We start from the raw sequence: 18,077 nt of genomic DNA, 5'->3' as shown, positions 1-18,077 counted from the left end.
ACTCTCTGTCTCCTTTCAAGTGTTTGCTTAATTAGAAAATTTCCCCACCATCTAATTTAAAATTGCATACCTTTTGGGCATTTCCTAGAGGCCCTCATTGCTGTGTTTTTTTTACCATACCAATTATTACCTTTTAGTATACTAAATAACTTATTTATATTCTTCTTTCCCCACTAAAATTTAATCTCCATGAGAAAAGGGATTTTTTTTTCAATATTTTTTAAACTGCTGTATCCTCAGCTCCTAGAACACTTTCAGGCTCATAGTAGGCCCTTAATAATCATTTGTGAAATGTTCAGTGAATCCAGGCCCCAAACCCATATGAGAGCCAATTATTGTCCCTGAACTATTAGGGAACCTTCGCTCCTGCCTCCCTTTTTTTTTTTTATCATCACCCAGAGGTATGGCTAAGACAATTTTTACTGATGTCTCTCCCTTTGGAGCATTATTTGTACTGAACTAGTTCACCTTTTCCTGAGTGTGTTTCCTTTCTGTTCCTGGCTTTATGCTATTTCTCTAATCAGGTTCCCCACTGCTCAGAAACCTAGCCCAGATCTCATCTCCACCGTGTCCTGTCTCCTCGTTGTGGACACACGAAGTTCTCATCCTCTTAGGACACCAGTGTCTGTAGATGTCTCCAGGGTATTTGGTGGTTTTAACTTCACTTAATTCCTTGGACTGCACTTAAAGTTTACTCCAGCCCTCAGAGAATTTTTTACACATTTTTGAAGCCTTATTCATTCATTTAAAATATTTTTAAATGTTTTATCTGGTGTTTTTAAATGTCTCTGAATCTCTACCAGTCAAGCTGGGATTCATTTTTCATGATTTGTGAAATATACACAAATATTGAAAAATGAATCCCAGCTTGACTGGTGAAATATACCTGTGCCTTTCACAGGTGAAATATACCTGTGCCTTTCTTCTATAGTCATTTATTTCTTCTCTTTTCTGTTGTCACTTCCATGACCTTCAGAGCCACTGCCACAGCTGGAACTACCACTTGAGCTATTGTGTGGCTGCTTAGGGAAACTATTAAACTGAATTCAAGACAATAATGCATTAGAACACAAGGACTATCTGGTTTATTATTGATGTCTCTCTAACTGAAAACTTTTGTACAATCTTGTACCTATCCTCCAAGTGTGATTCTTCTGGCCTGTACTGGAAACCAAGATGTTAGACAAAGATGAAAAAAACTATATTGAAAGAAAAAGTCTAACTGACAATCTCATGTTTATTTCACTACTGAAACTCAAACTATTGTGGCACAGGTAATCTTGGACTAGTAGCTTGGGAAGATTCCTTAAGGAACACTGAAAGGTGGGAGGAAACTTACATGTAGTTCAAGTTCTTAAGACGACCAGTCTGAACAATGACCATGATCTTTTAGGGATTAGATTATGTGGGGATATTGGTTTCCTATTGCCTCTGTAACAAATCACCACAAATTTAGTGGTTTAAACTAACACATATGTATTATCTCAGTTTCTGTCGGTCAGAAGTCCAGAGCGGCCGAGTTTCTGCTTAGAGTCTCACAGCTGAAAGTAAGGGGTCAGTAGAGCTGTGCTCCTTTCTGGAGGTTTGAGGGGGGAAGCCTTTCCTCACTCTTTAGGTTGTTGGTACCTATTTCCTTGCTGGCTATCAACCAAAGGATGTTCTCAGCTTCTAAGGGCCACCCGCATTCCTTAGCCCTTAGTCCCTCTTCCTCCATCTTCAAAACCAGCACTGGTGGGTCAGGTCCCTCTCAGTCTTCACCTCTCCTTGTGTTCTCTTCTGCTTTTAAGGGCTAATGTGATTAGATTGGGTCCATCAGGATAATCTCCCCATCCCAAAGTCTGTGACCTTAATCACATCAGCAAAGTCTCCTTTGCCGTGTGAGGCCACATATTCACAGGTTGCAAGGATTAAGGTGTAGACATCCTTGGGGGTCCATTTTCTGCCTACTACAGTGAGCAAGAATCCAGATTATAGAAACCAGGAGAAAGTGTATCAATAGTGGAAAGGGAAGTCAGGACCACTAACGTCTAGGTATGAAGACCACTGATATCCAGAGATATTTTCTGAAACCCAGAAGTTTCTCCATGAAGACATGCAACAGGACATTAGCAGATATCCACGAATCAGACTCACAGCTGAGGCTCATGCAAGGTGGGATTTGATGTTAATAGAAAGCCCTTAGCCTGATGGCCACTGGTAGTCTTTCAGACACCACTCAAATTTATCCAGGCTGGTGTGCTTTCCCTCTCTGGAATGACAGAAAACTCTTCAAGGAAGAGGAAGCCCTGAGGCACCAGTCTTATCTCCTGCTAAAGCTATCTCTTGGGCTTCCCTTTGAGGTTGGCATTTTCAATCCAATTTTGGGGTTTTCAGCCTGTTTAAATTACAGGCCACCAGCAGAATATCTTTTTTAGGTGTTTTCTTTTATCTCTCCTTATAGATTGCCTAGCCATGGTCTGAGTTCATATCTCATTTGTATGCTTTTGCTGAACGTGGCAAGGAAGAATCAGAGCATGCCAACATTTTGATTTTTTCTACCATTTCCTCTAATTATATGCCTTAGTATGCGGTAATATAGATTTACCAAATATTTTGCCACTGGATGGTAATGATCACCAACTCTCCAGACTACAAATGTCTTCCTGGTATCCTTCCTCTCCCACTAGGCCACTTTCACATTACAGGTTGCATTATTTGCAGCACTTAAATTTCTAGATACCAAAATCTCTGTCATATACTAATAAACTTTCCTAAAAACAACAGAAAAATGTGGCTTAACACATGGAAATTTATGTGTCTCATTCAAGAAGTCTAGGAGTAAGGAGGCTCTTTACATCTTTCCATACACTGCCATCCATTGTGTATAGGTCTCAATCTTTGTGGTTAGTACTTCATGGTTCCAGAATGGCTGCTGCACCTTCAGGATTCACATCCACATTCTGGGCAATAAAAAAGAGGCAAGAAACATAAGGGGTGAAGGATGGAAGGAGGGGCATCCCAACCAAGTTTGCCTTTTTACAGACTCCTGAAACCCCTCTCAGATTTTTGCTTACATCTCTCTTTTGCCATAAATGAGACATAGTTTTAAAAAGAATCTAAGAAGTAAGCATTTTTATCTACTCAGGGTTCAATTTATAAAAGACAAATGGGAGAATAGATATTGGACAGGCAAATAGCAGTGTCTGACAACTATATTGCTATTGTAAAGAATAAAGATATCTGTATATATATACATGCTTACCAAACAAAATTACCACCATATAATGCTAAAGTTGAAAAAGCAAGTTGTAGAGGAACGTGTATATGGTATATGTTGTTAAAAAGAAAAACAATTAACTGCTATATGTATATATATATGTGCATGAAAATATTTTGGGAAGGTTATACACTAAACTGGAATGCAGCTAAAACTACAGTGAAAATTATATTACAGCTAATAAACAGGAATTGCATCTAATAATAATAGCAAACATTTACACAATATCTACTATTCTTCCAAGCACTGTTGTGTTTAACAAACATTAACTAATTTTATCTTCACAATCACTTTATAAGGTTTTACTAATATTACCCTTAATTTACAGATGAGGAAATGGATGCACAAAGAGTTAAATACCTTGTTCAAGGTCACATACCTAATGTTAGAGGTGGAGTTTGAATCCAGGAAGTGTGGTGCAAAGTCTAGGCACTTAACCTTGAAATATATATATAATTTTATAACTTGATAGAATTAAATCAATTACCTCTCCTTAAAACCCACCCCAAAACAGCAGCAGCACTAGCAACAACAGCAAAGCAGAAAGAGTGCACATCAACTCTAAGCAAAACGTGGGCTCTCAGTGAAGATTGTCATCAGTCCTCCCCAGCCATGCCCTTACCTTCAGGTGCTTTTTCATCTCTCTAGAAGACCAGGGTTCTCCCCACACATACTCCCAGCCCAGGAGATCTACTCAGGATTCCAATCACCAGCTCTATTCTGAATTTCCTCCATGGGCGATGCCCCTATTTTTCCTTCTCTTCCTCTTCTATCTGAACATAGCTGTCCACCCACTTTGGAGTCATGCATTTTTCTTGACAAGTTGATAACTATAAAATAATGAGATAACTGTTTGCCCTAAGGGGCGGAAAAGTTCAAGAGCTGAGAGAAAGAACCCTGTCATTCCCATGTCTGTGGAAATAACTAACATTTATGTGGTTTTAAAGACCTTAAGGAGCTTCCACATACCGTCGCTCATTTAATTCAGTCTTTATGATAACTCTGTGATGGTTTTCATTCCTAGTTTACAGATGAGGAAACTGAGGCTCTGTGAGAATAGGTACTTTTTTTTTTAATCCACCAAGTTCTCTCTGTGAACAGTGGCAGAGGTGATCTTAAGTCTGGTTATCCTTTCCCCAAACTGCAGCAAACTCCTTTTACATAAACTTTCTTGGCCAGGAATTTCCACATATGTTACTCATGAAATCTGTAGCTAGAATAGTGAAAATTTATCATCACTGCTGGAAAAATAAAGCTCGAGGGTAAAAGAAAGAGGTTGGGCAAGGGGAGGTCACTTACATGGTACCGTTTTCATTCACAGTAGCATATTTCAGTTAAAACTATCTAAATGTCCTTTTAGCCTCCATTTCCCTTTAGTTTTGACACAGTCTTTTAGTTTATGCTAACTACTGGAAAATAGTCATTCCTAAAGATTTATTTTTCCTTTTTTCCTAAATACTTAGCTCCTCTGTTGCTTTATCTAGAAATAAAAGATTATTATGGCTGACTGCTGATTTGGGTGATCTATATTGGTCATATTCGTGTGTTACAAGTAGTTTTACGTGTAAAAACGTAGTATAACTGAAATGTAAACGTTTTAAAGGTTGAGAAGGATCTTATAAAAACAAAGCTTGTGCCCACAATGCATTGCAGAGAGTTTGTTGGTTTAAGAAATGCGAACAGAACCCGTGTTTAGAGACCGGATGGGAAAATGATTGTTTTCCGGAAACAATTGGAAAATGACCGGAAGTCTTTGTTCCCACAATAAATTTGAGTCAAAAGAACAAACAAAGGTAGCTCTCAAGATTGCTCCACTCTGAATTCTCTAAGCAGGTTTTTATCCCTGAAAGGAGAAGTTTCTGAAGTTGAATATCTTGACTGACATTTTATTTCCACCCCTGTGACCCCCTAACTTGATTTCTAACAAGATATTGAGCAGGATTGGAAAATCTAATTTTTAATTAATAAAATCTGATATTGTACATTTAAAGTGCAGCAACTGGAGAAATCTGTAAAATAAGTTAAATTGATGTAGTAATTGAGTCCTGGAATTGAGAACTAAAAAGAACCTGAGAATGTATTTTTGGAATATTTCTTGGCCAAAGATCAGGAAAGACTCCCTTCTCCTTGCTAGGCCCCCCTTATTTGTAAGGCACAAAATGTTTAGAACTTGGAAAAGCAGACATCGGTTAGAACATTTTTTCAGCAGTGCCCCTTTTATTTTTGAGGTAATATTAAATAATAATTGAATACTATCCATACTGGTTTGAAGTTTCTGTCTATGAGCTGTTTTATATATCCCAGGATAAGAGAAGCCCCGTCATTCCCCTCTCTGCCCTCTGACTTCCAGCCCCCAACCTTTTAGAAGGAGCAGCCAAAGGTAGGCTCCCAAAGGTCACAAGGTCCACTTGTGAATACAACCTGTTCACTGCATCTCTCCTCGCCAGTGACCTGCCTTTCTCTTTTATATCCAGAAGAGTTCATAATAGTGACGCCTAATTGTAACTCTTCCTGTCGAATTTGGGGTGCTGAGAGACAGGCTTCTTATACCTTCCAATAAAAGTATCATAAATTAGGAAGAACCCCCAAATTCTCATAACACAGATCAGGATATGAAGGCTCCTTACATGATTCTCTTCTTCAATAACTTATGTAGATTATTTCTCTGGCACTGAATGACCTAAGCCTTGTAAAACCATGTGCTGTTAAGTGCTATTGGTCAAATCCTTCTTCTTTCCTGATGAAGGAAGAATAGTTTCCAGGCAAATGACCCAGAAGCATATTCACCTGCAAGTCAGGATTTTCCAAAGGCCAATCTAGTGCACCTTCCAAACTAATGCTGGAATTACCACCACAGTATGCTTCCCGAGGTTTGATTATGAAGCCTCTGTCGGGACTCCTGAAATGACTGGGCCAGGGACAGAGGAATGCTCTCACTATTCTTAGTGTCTCTTCACATTCTAGGGGCAGTCTCTTTACATGAACCATTAACTCTGCTATGATAGTATTTCTCCAGTTGTCTTAGCTCTGGGGTCAGCCAAGAGAACATCCTCTCTTTATTTCCACTTCCATAAGTGTGATCTGTGCACTTTTTCCCCCATACAGAGTCTTTCTAAGCCCTTTTGTAAAGCTCTACATCCTTAGGAAGTAGTGTCAGCATTAGAGATGTCTTACACATCAGTTACTAGAATCATATTAGTTTCAAAGGAAATAAAATTACTTCTGCAACTAGAGGCTACAATGAAAATTAAGTTTGTGATGACATCAGGCTTGAAGCAAATCCATTTACACACACACATACACACTGCCCCACTATCTGTCACTGCTCTGATTTCATCTGTGACCTAGTTGTGGCTTCCAAAATTTTACATCACCATGGGGAAGCTCATCCTTGAAGATATTTAGCTTTCTTACATTTTACTTTATATAAAACCTTGGCTACATGTGAGGCTTCCCATTTATCTCAACATCTCCTCAGCACTGTGATTTTTTTAATTAGAAATTTCCGTTTGGCAGCTCAAGTATTCTGAAATAACAAGATATGCATCCCATTGAAGATGAGCTGTGAAAAATCCTAGTTGAAATTTGTTTAACCTACCACTGCCTCACTCATCAGAGATTCTAACTGTGAACTGAAAGACAAATCTCAATCATGTACAATTGTTTTCATGGAGATCTGTGTACCACCCACTGAGAATGAGGGGCAATTATTTTTAATAATAGAGACAAAATTGGAAGGTGTTCCACTTACTAATTAAAAATCTTCCCTTGACTTAAATGTGTCCAAAAGAAATTCTGAACTATGATTTTATGCATTTTATCTCTAGCTGAAGACCAGGTTTATAACCTAATATAGTAGCAATGGGATATTTTAAAGACTAGACATGTCAATTTTTTTTTTTTTTTCGGTACGCGGGCCTCTCACTGTGTGGCCTCTCCCGTTGCGGAGCACAGGCTCCGGATGCGCAGGCTCAGCGGCCATGGCTCACGGGCCCAGCCGCTCCGCGGCATGTGGGATCTTCCCGGACTGGGGCACAAAACCGCGTCCCCTGCATCGGCAGGTGGACTCTCAACCACTGCGCCACCAGGAAAGCCCTATGTCAAATATTTTTTAACTGACCTGTTAGAAGTATTCATTCTCACACCTCTTCCTTCTCATAGTTTCATAGGATTCCAACCTTAAGGGAAACTTCCACACATCACTTCCCAAGAACACACGTGAAGACACTCTAAGCCTTTTCCCTTGCTAACAATAATCCTGCAGTGGCGTTGTTTGTAATGAAGGAACCAGAAATCTCAATAGAATGCCTCACATGTACATGTTTTCATTTAACAGAAAAGATGACCTCACAGGCTGGGTGTTCCACGGCTGAGACCCTAACTCAGGAGAAGGAACATCAGAGAATGATGGCAAAGCGTTCGAAAATCATCAAGGAGCTGATACAGACAGAAAAAGACTATCTCAATGATCTAGACCTGTGCATTCGAGAAGTGGTTCAGCCCTTGAGAAACAAACAGGTAAATGCAACTTTGAGGGTCCCCCCTGCCGCCACCCATATCCTAAACAGGATCACCAGCACCATGAAATCGGCACTCAAGTGCATCAGGGTACCCTCTGCCACAGCGACGGTGGAGTGATGGGCCTCCTCCCCTGAGGCCCTGGGTGTGAGCTAGCAGAGGCATCCTCAGACTCAGACTTCTGTCAACACAGGGACACCCAGAGTCAAGGAAACTGTATTCTAAACTATGGGGGAAAGGAAACTCGGTTTTTGCCATTTTGAAATTTCAATGTGTTCTTTCTTGGATTCCTGTGGAACTGCTAACAAAATGTGAGCAATGAGTTTTTAGCAGTTTAGGAACAACGCACTTAATTTGATCCAAAGAAGTCAAGGTTTCAGAAGAGAAAAATGTGGGGTTTTTTTCCCCCCTACATTGAGAGCTCAATTAAACTTATGACTATTAACTAAGTAAAATTCAACACAGAAATTAACCTGAATGTAAGATAAAAAATTTCTCTTTGATAGGACTGTCCTCAGACAAAACTTGAGGTGTTTGTAAGTTAATCATTCTCCTCCTTTTTAATCAAGGCCTTTTCAGGGAATTTCTTTCAGGCAATTAGAGTAAAGATACAAGGATGTTTGTGTGTGTATATATATATGGTCACTAGAGCGGTAAGTGGTCCTCATATACAATTCAAACAATATACAAAAACCATAAACAAAAACATAAAGTAAAAATGATCAGAAATTCCACTACTCAAAGATAATCGCTATTCACATGGTTGGGAACATCCTTTCAGACATCAGTTTGGATACTTACATATCAACACACACATATATATTTTTACATAAATGTAATCAGAACCACACATGCTACTTTGTAACATACTTGTTTCATTCAGCAGTCTGTTGGGTGTATCTTTTCATGGCCTCTAACACTTTGCAATGGTTTTCTACTGTTACTGATGCAGAGACACACATATTTTGGGTACCGTCACCGTATCTGCATAGAATAAATTCTTAGAAGTGGAATTGCTAGGTCAAAGGATATGCATATTTAGGATTTTGATAAAGATTGCCAACTGACAACCAAAAACTTGATACTGTTCTAATTTTCATTCCCATTAATATTGCTTGAGAGGGTGCTTCTCTGCAGCCTCTTTAAAGCTGAGCATTATTGGTTTTACAAACAATGAAGACCAGGTGTCTTTGATTTCTTCTGACAAATATCTTCTTATATATTCATCAGCCATTTCTATTCATTTAATCCCTATTCATATCCATGTCTGCCCTTTAAAAAAGTTATGGCTTGTCTTTTTCTTATTGTTTTATAAAACCTCTTTTTACATTAGGGATATTCTTTTTCAACCCCGCATGTTGAAGCTAACTTTCTCAGTTTGTCCTTTGCCTTCTAACCTTGGTTAAGGTTAAAAAGTCAAAATCTTCTTTATGGTTTATTCGTTTGTTTTTGCCATGTTTAAGTGGTCGGATATATCCAACTTTGTGGATTCTGGGTTTGGCATCGTGACATGTACCCCATGATTATAAAAATATGGTGAGTCAATAGTTCCAGCATCAATTATTCAATCTTTCCCCCAGTACTTACAACATCCAGAAGCAAAGTTTATATTTCTTAGCACAAGACTCTTCTCAGAAATAATAGAAAAAGTGTCTGGTCTACAAATCAGGGAAAACCAGTGTAGATCAAGGTGACCTTTGATATAAAAGGTTTTTTTTTCTTTGTTTGGTTTAGGACAATGTATAAAGAAAAGTGGCAAAGCAGGCTTGGCATATTTCCTCCTAGGGAGTCATCTTTAGTTTTCTTCCCTCATGACTTTTTATTAGGTACTTACTATTTGTTGGGTCCTGTTCCAAACACTTCATTAGTATTCTGATTTAATCCTCTTGCAGTTCTCAAGTTAGAAGGCAACTTTCTGAATCTGGAAATTTCTTAGTAATTCTGTAAAAGTAGGAATAACATTCATGGTCATGATAACAATTTGCTCTCAAGTTTCATTGCTAAATATATAAAAATATTTTTGGTGTGTTTTTCATTTAATATAAACTAGCTGCACTGATGCAACCGCTATTCTGGCAGATATCCAGAATAGAGATCTATAATTATTCAAATATTGATTTTAAATGCACGTGGCTTTAGACTCTACCACTATCTACCCTCCCTTACGGTACAGTCCTAACCAGTCACTCCTATCTTTGAAAAAATTTAAACCTAGCTCCATGTCTCCATAACTTCTCTCTCTCCCTACCTAATTTTGCCATCCATTTTTGGTAATTTCAACATTCAGGGAAACGATCCAGGCAGCCTCCCAGCCTCTCACTCAGTTATTTGTCTGGTTTATATCCAGCGATCTTTCCTCAACCCCATCTCAGCCACTTGTTCCAGGGCCACATCCTACAACCATCATGATCAATAACTTCACACCCTCAGAATCAGAATTCCAGGCTTACCGTTCTCTAACCCCCATGTCCTCTCTCTCAGCTCATTCCCACTGCTATAGCCGACAATTTCCTGATGCCGCCAGGACTTCCACCCTACTGAGCTCATCACTGCCTTTTCACATGTTCATCAAGCCCACACCTGGTTTAGTTCCCATGGGTCCTTCATTTTAAAAATCACTCCTTGCAGATGAACTCAATTCCCTTTTCGCTCTCTTTCCATTTACTTGCCTGAAAACACCTGCCCTCCATGAAGTTCCATTTTCTGCCTACTTTCTACCTTTATCCATGCAGCTAAACCAATCTCTTAAAATTCATGACCATTTCCTTCAAGTGGGCCCCCCAGTAATGTCTCTGAAAGTATTCTTTCACATCTTTTTCTTGCTCCTCGCATCTCAAACACTCCCTCTTTTCTTTGAACTCTCACACTTTTCCATCATTTCATTGAGAAAATAGACACAGTAAGAAGGTTCACACACTTCCATCACCAAGTCTACCAAACTACCTGCATCTCTACCCATATAACCTGGCCAGAAAACTTCTCTACTAATACAGGATTCTACCCCCTCAAGCTTACTCCAGAATTTTAGTCCTGACAGTGTCCTTTTTCTGTCCTGCATAATTGATTTTACTCTCCCTATTGGATCTTTCTCATCATTGTCTATCTTAAAAAACAAAAACACAAACTCTCTCTTGATCCTAAAAGAGTCGTCTATATTCTCTATCTTTATTTCTTTCTCTTTTTAAGTTGAATATGAAGTATTTAATATGTATAAAAGCAAAGGTGATTAAGACATGTTTCAAAATAAGCACAATTTACCAAAATTCTGTCCCTGTGATGAGTTAATGATCAATATAAAAAAGACTACATATATAAGAAAATACCTCCCTTTGAATTCATAATCCATTTTTGTATCAAATGGAATAAGACGTTTATTCAGAATGAAAAGGTTCTCAATTTTACACCATCTACTACACTGGTGCGTTAAACTGGTGTCACCAATATACATGCCATTGCTGAGCTATACTCTTGTGTATGCTCTCTAATTTTTTTGTGTTTTCACTTTTGTTGTCTTTCTTAATTTTTGCTTCCTATGTAACTCTTAGGAGCAATTCTAAGAATTGGTGTTTCAGACCGTGTAAAATAAAATGTTTCCATTATGGTGACATGTCATTTACTTATTGGGCATGTTTAACTTTGGCCCTCAATACTTTGAATTACCGTTCTCGTAACTCTAACTCATATTTCCTTTATTATGCTATTGAGATTGCTTATAGCTTCTTGATTTTTCACATCTGGCACTTCCCTTTGTTTAGTTATCTTTCAGTGCTCTCTGCCTTCCTCGTGGAATTTAACTTCAATTCAGTAATCTGTATGTCCTCTCCACTAATGTTGTAATAGCAATCAGTGGGAGGTTTCTAAGGTCTCATGTCTGATCAACCTTTTCCCCACTTCTTAATGCTTTGAAGCTTTGGTTAAGAAAATAAATGCTCAGGAATTCAGATGATTCTTATAAACATTTATATGCGTGCTGAGGTAGTTAATTTATGCCACCAGTTCGTTAACTTTACCACCTTTTCATTGTTCATTAGGTTTTTCATGTCCTCCTTCCCTCCCAAGCATTTCAGTACCATGGGCTTTGCACACAAGCCACCTGTCATCAGTTAGTGTCAAAATTTAGAAATTAACACATACAGTTTTCATGTTACCATGGAAATGGTCTGCAAACCGTGCTTAGCTAAACCAGAGGCAACATAATTAAATATTTTACATGTACAGGCTAGGCTGGAAGGGACTTTGGGATGTCATCTGATGGATGTCTTTTCTCTTGTTGAGAAGACTGTCTTTTCTGCGTTGTATTTCCTCCATGTCTTCTTTCTACGCAACTGATCCATGTCTTTTCAGTCCCAGAAGAAACAAGTCAGTTTATAAAAGTGAATACAGGAAGAAGGAAGTTGAAAACTGAGAAAAGCACTGCTCTGAGTGAACTTGCATGAATGAATCGGGGTACAAATGAATGTCTGGACCCAGCGCTTGACCAACACCTGTTTTGTGATAATTGTAGTTATAAAACTTGATCTTAATTTCAAGGCTTTTCTATAAACAAAACTTCACCTAACTGAAAGCAAGGTCAAATCCAGCAGTTACATCTTCTTTAGTGACAGCATTGTGAGAGGTTTTGCAAAGAAGGCAAAAATTATCCACAACATTCAGTGTTGAGACATTTGGTGGGAAACTGGTCCTATTATTTATTATCCAAATAGGGCTATAGAAGAGACTCTACATTTTTGGCAGTAAGTCAAACTAAATCAAAACCAGAGTAAATTAACCTAACCATGGAAAATGATTTTATGTGTAAGGAAAGGACCAAAAAGTGATTGAAAATAATAGTTAGAGAAATTTAAATACATGTTTTTACTTTTCTTAGTTTTTAATTATTGTTTTATTTGTAAAATTCACATAATACAAAAATACCAAAGATCTCAAGACACGATAACATCTTATAGCTATTTAGTTTCCTTTTCTAGAGGCAAACACCATTACCAGCTTCTTTTTACCCCTCTAAGGGTATTCTATTTATGTATATATATTTGAATACACATTTAGTCAATTTTCATCTATGTAATAAGAAAGTTATATGTATTTATTTTGGATTCACTCATATTTGATCTAATTGTGTGAATTATACTTGACATTTTGCGTTTTCTGAAAAAAGGGCAAATAATTTTGTACTGACAATAGCTCAATTGGAATTTTCTGTTAAAATTTGGATACCCTTGGGCTTCCCTGGTGGCACGGTGGTTGAGAGTCCACCTGCCGATGCAGGGAACACGGGTTTGTGCCCCGGTCCGGGAAGATCCCACATGCCGCGGAGCGGCTAGGCCCGTGAGCCATGGCCACTGAGCCTGCGCGTCCGGAGCCTGTGCTCCGCAACGGGAGACGCCACAACAGTGAGAGTCCCGCGTACCGCAAAAAAAAAAAAAAAAAAATTGGATACCCTTTACGGCAGCAATTTTGTAAGTAATTTTCATTAGAAAAAATATATAGAAGAAAATAATCACCTATAGCTTTACCACTTAGAAGTAAGCACTATAAATATTTTGGTTTATTGTCTAGGTATATACAGATATACCCAAATATTTTGTGCAATTGTAATCATACCATAAATACCCTTATGGAACCTCTTCCCCCTGAGAAATATATTTACATGTTTTATTTTAAGCCATAAATAACAAAAAGTAATTTAAATGGAAAATACTTTATTTTCTTTATTGAGGGCCCATAAATTTGAGGAGAACAATATCAAGCTCTCTCTGTATGCAGAGCCCCTTGATGGAAAATGGTGCCCACAAGTATTATCATGCAAGTCTATGTGTCATGATGGCAACTGTTCTGTGTGATACATGTGACCTATAGTACACCGTATTGACATCCTACCAAAACCCTCTCCCTCAGTGTCCAAAGTGGGCGAGGGGAGGCCTGGAATAGGAGAACATGAAAGACAGGGAATTAGAGAGGACAAAACTTTAACTTGTCCTTTTTTTTTTTTTTTCAAAGAGGCAAGGGAGGGAAGGGACCACAGGGCCCAGGGAATCAGTTTCCTGCTCCTGTCCCCTACTTGAGTGAAGTTGCTATAGCTTAAACTATATCAACCCTGATAGAGAAGCTTATGTGTGAGGAGAGAACACGGAGCAGATCAAAGTATCTCTGAAGGGGGACAGGGAGAAGGAGGGTGTAAGTACATCATGATAATAAAAATACTGTTCAAATACTGTAATGTCATGAAAACCTGTATATAACAGAAAGATGGCCATGGCCCAATTGATGTCCTATGAATTTTAAGCTATAGTTACTACATTTTAGTTTAGTGAATGATTTTTATTTTCCTTAGGAGTTTGCTGTATTTTAAATGGCTCCCTACTCACCAGAATGAGTCCATTGCTGTCTTATATAAAGGGGACTCTAGCTTCAGCACATGTTCTGGGAATTTCTCAGGCTTCCATTTTCTGCCTTTTCATCTGAGGTTCCTGGTTGGACATTCCTGGTGTCTGTCTTGACCCCTCAAGTCTGGGTTCTACCTCAATATCCAGGGCCTGGCTGCCTTTCTACCTGAAAACTGCTCCCAGGAGTTATACAAAGCACAGAGGCTGGGCAGCAGACCCTTTGGACAGCCTGCTTGTCTCACAATTTTAGTTTTGCTCCTTGGATGCACTCTCTGAGATTACCCTTAGTGCTGTCTGAATCGCCTCCTTAATCCCCTCCCCAGCCCAGCTCTCAGACACCCATTTCTCCAAAAGAGGAATTCAGATAATGAAGTGAAATGAAACTTTGCCAATCTCACTGAACAAAGAACAGAATTACAGTCATGATAATTCACTGAAATACAAGATAAAAGAACCAAGGCAGAAGTATTTTATCTAGTAATTATTAAAATATACCCAGCCTTCATTTATAGATAGATAGGTAGATAAATTAGGTTTCTCAAAGCTATTTACTAAAACTTTGCCTGCATAACAAATAGAGGAAATCCTAGGTGAGCAAATATCTATTGTCATAAATCTTTAAGTGTCATAGGACTCCTGTCAAAATTGTCTTCTCTAGCTGTCACCTTCACTAAAAGACTTTTACTGTTGTCAGAAATAATAGTCATTCACTTTTGTTTAATAGGCAACCATGCAATTTTTGCCCTCCTGTTTTTTCTATTACTGTACCCAGCTACTCTTTTTTTTTTTTAAGACTTAGAGCACTTTTAGATTCACAGCAAAGTTGAGGGGAGATGTTCCATATACTCCTTGGCCTCACACAGGTATAACCTCCCCCATTATCAACATCCCCCACCAGAGTGTTAGTTTCGTTACAACTGATGAACCTACATTGACACATTGTTATCACCCAAAGTCCAGAGTTCACATGATGGTTCATTTTTGTGTTGTCTATAGGTTTTGACAAATGTATAATGACACGTCATTATGGTATCGTGGAGGGTATTTTTACTGCCCTAAAAATCCTCTCTTATTCCCAGAATGTCATATAGTTGGAATCACACAGTATGTAGTCTTTTCAGATTGATTTCTTTCACTTAGTAATGTGCATTTATGGTTCTTTCTTGTCTTCTTATGGCTTGATAGCTCATTTCCTTTTATGGCTGAACAGTATTCCATTGTCTGGATGGACCACAGTTTATTTATCCATTCACCTACTGAAGGGCATCATGGTTGCTCCCAAGCTTTCACAATTATGAATAAAGCTGCTACAAAAAACAATGTGCAGGTTTTGTGTGGACATAAGTTTTCATTCCACTTGGGTGAAAACCAAGAAGCATGATTGCTGGATCATATGGTAATATGTTTAGCTTTGTAAGAAACCACCAAATTGTCTTCCAAAGTGGCTGTAATATTTTGCATTCCTGCCAGCAATGAATGAGAGTTTCTGTTGCATCACATCCTCACCAGCATTTGGTGTTGTCAGTGTTCTGGATTTTGGCCATTCTAATAGGTGTGTAATGGTGTCTCATTGCTTTAATTTGCATTTCCCCAGTGACATGTGATGTGGAGCATCTTTTCATATGTTTATTTGTCATCCGTATATCTTCTCTGGTGAGGTGTCCATTAATATCTTTGGCCTATTTTTTAATTGGGTCGTTTGTTTTTCTATTATTGAGTTTTAAGAGTTCTTTGTATATTTAACAATCTTTTGCCAGATGTGTCTTTGAGAATATTTTTCCCATTCTGTGGCTTGTCTTCTCTTTCTCTTGATATTGTCTTGCATGGAGCAGAAGTTTTTCATTTTAATGAAGTACAACTTATCAATTATTTCTTTCATGGATCACGCTTTTTTTGATGTACCTAAAAAGTCATTGCCATACTCAAGGTCATCTAGGTATTTTCCTATGTTATCTTCTAGGTTTTTTTCTTAATAATTTTGCATTTTACATTTAGTTCTGTGATCCATTTTGAGTTAATTTTGTGAAGGGTGTAAAGTCTGTATCTAGATTCATTTTTTTACACATGGATGTCCAGTTGTCCCAGCACCATTTGTTGAGAAAACTATCTTTGCTCCATTGTACTTCCTTCATTCCACAGTTAAAGGTAAGTTAACTATACTTGTGTGGATCTACTTCTGAGCTCTTCTATTAATCTATTTGTCCCTTTCCCAATACCATACTGTCTTGATTACTGTAGCTTAATGATAAGGCTTGAAGTCAGGTATTATCAGTATTCCAACTTTGTTCTTCTCTTTCAATATTGTGTTGGCTATTCTGGGTCTTTTGTCTCTTAATATAAACTATATAAACTTTAGAATCAGTTTATCAATATCCACAAAAGAACTGCTGGGATTTTCATTACGATTGCATTGAATCTATAGATCAAGTTGGGAGGAACTGACATCTTGACAATATCGAGTCTTGCTATCCATGAACATGGACTATCTTTCCATTTATTTAGTTCTTCTTTGATTTTGCTCATTAGAGTTTTGAGCTTTCCTTAGATAGGTCTTGTACATATTTTGCTAGATTTATATCTAAATATTTCATTTTGGGGGATGGTGTAAATGGTGTTGTGTTAGTAATTTCAAATTCCACTTGTTCATTGCTGGTATGGAAAGCAATTAACTTTTGTCTATTAACCCTGTAAACTGCAACCTTGCAATAATCACTTAGTAGTTCCAGGAGTTTTTTTTTTGTTGATTGTTTTGTATTTTCTACATAGAAAATAGTGTCATCTATGAGCAAAGACAGTTTTATGTCTTTCTTCCTAATCTGTATACGTTTTATTTCCTTTGTCTTATTGCATTAGCTAGAATTTCCAGTACAATGTTGAAAATGAGTGATGAGAGGGAACATCCTTGCCCTGTACCTGACCTTAGCAAATATGCTTCAGGTTTCTCATGCTTAAATTAGCTGTAGGTTTTTTGTAGATATTCTTTGTCAAGTTGAGGAAATACCTCTCTATTCCTAGTTTATTGAGAGTATTTTTTATCATGAATAGGCGTTGGATTTTGTCAAATGCTTTTTCTGTATCTATCATATGATCATGTGATTTTTTTCTTTTTTTAATCTGATGTGATGTATTACATTAACTGTTTTTTGAATGTTGACCTGTCACTGCATACCTGGGATAAATCCCACTTGGTCATAGTGTATAATTCTTTTTATACATTTTTAAATTTAATATGCTAATATTTTTTGATGATTTTTGCATCTCTATTCATTAGAGATACTGGTCCATAGTTTTCTTTTCTTGTAATGTTATTGCCTGGTTTTGGTATTAGGATAGTTCTGGTCTCATAGACTCACTAGCTACTCTTTCTGTCTCTGTTAACTTCCAAAATTTTCAGATTGTATTCTAGGCCTCAAATATATTCCACCTTAGTTCACTAAGCATAACTTCTTAAAATCAACTGTGTCTCCTCCATGAAATTGCTGTGAACTAAGTGGAATCAAGATGTTGATTTCTCACAGACATGTCTTATTTATGCAAGCAATCACCATACTCCATTCATAATATGTTCTATAATATCATATCAAAATTCAATGCACACATAGTCTTGCAAGATATTACAGTTGGAGGAACTTGTAAAGGGAACACAGGATCCCTCTAATTTTTATTTTTTACAACTGCATGTGAATTTACAATTATTTCAAAATAAAAAGTTTAATTTAAAATTATAATGCCCTTATTTTTTTCTTTCTCTCTTCCTTTCTCTCCTTAACTATATTTAACTTTTAAATATACATGTAAAATTTTATATGCAAGAATGAAAACATTTCCTATGACTCTACCTTGTTTATTCTGCCAAACTTTCCAATTAATTATCTTTTTATTGTGATTTCAGGGAGGAAGAGACTACATTTTTAGTATAA

At 37.6% G+C, this 18,077-nt stretch overlaps 1 protein-coding gene across 1 annotated transcript in view; it reads left to right on the top strand.

Annotated features, from left to right (window-relative positions):
- Window positions 1-18,077, top strand: part of ARHGEF38 (Rho guanine nucleotide exchange factor 38) — a 153,976-nt gene that overhangs the window by 31,907 nt on the left and 103,992 nt on the right. The window contains exon 2 of the mRNA XM_030864144.2: window positions 7,593-7,774. Coding sequence (XP_030720004.1) covers window positions 7,593-7,774 — 182 coding nt within the window. The remainder of the gene's footprint in view (window positions 1-7,592; window positions 7,775-18,077) is intronic.

Source organism: Globicephala melas, chromosome 5 (genome assembly GCF_963455315.2).
Source record: "Globicephala melas chromosome 5, mGloMel1.2, whole genome shotgun sequence".
Lineage (NCBI taxonomy): Eukaryota > Metazoa > Chordata > Mammalia > Artiodactyla > Delphinidae > Globicephala > Globicephala melas.
The sequence above is the reverse complement of the archived record's forward strand: the minus strand, read 5'-3'. Positions and strand labels throughout refer to the sequence as shown.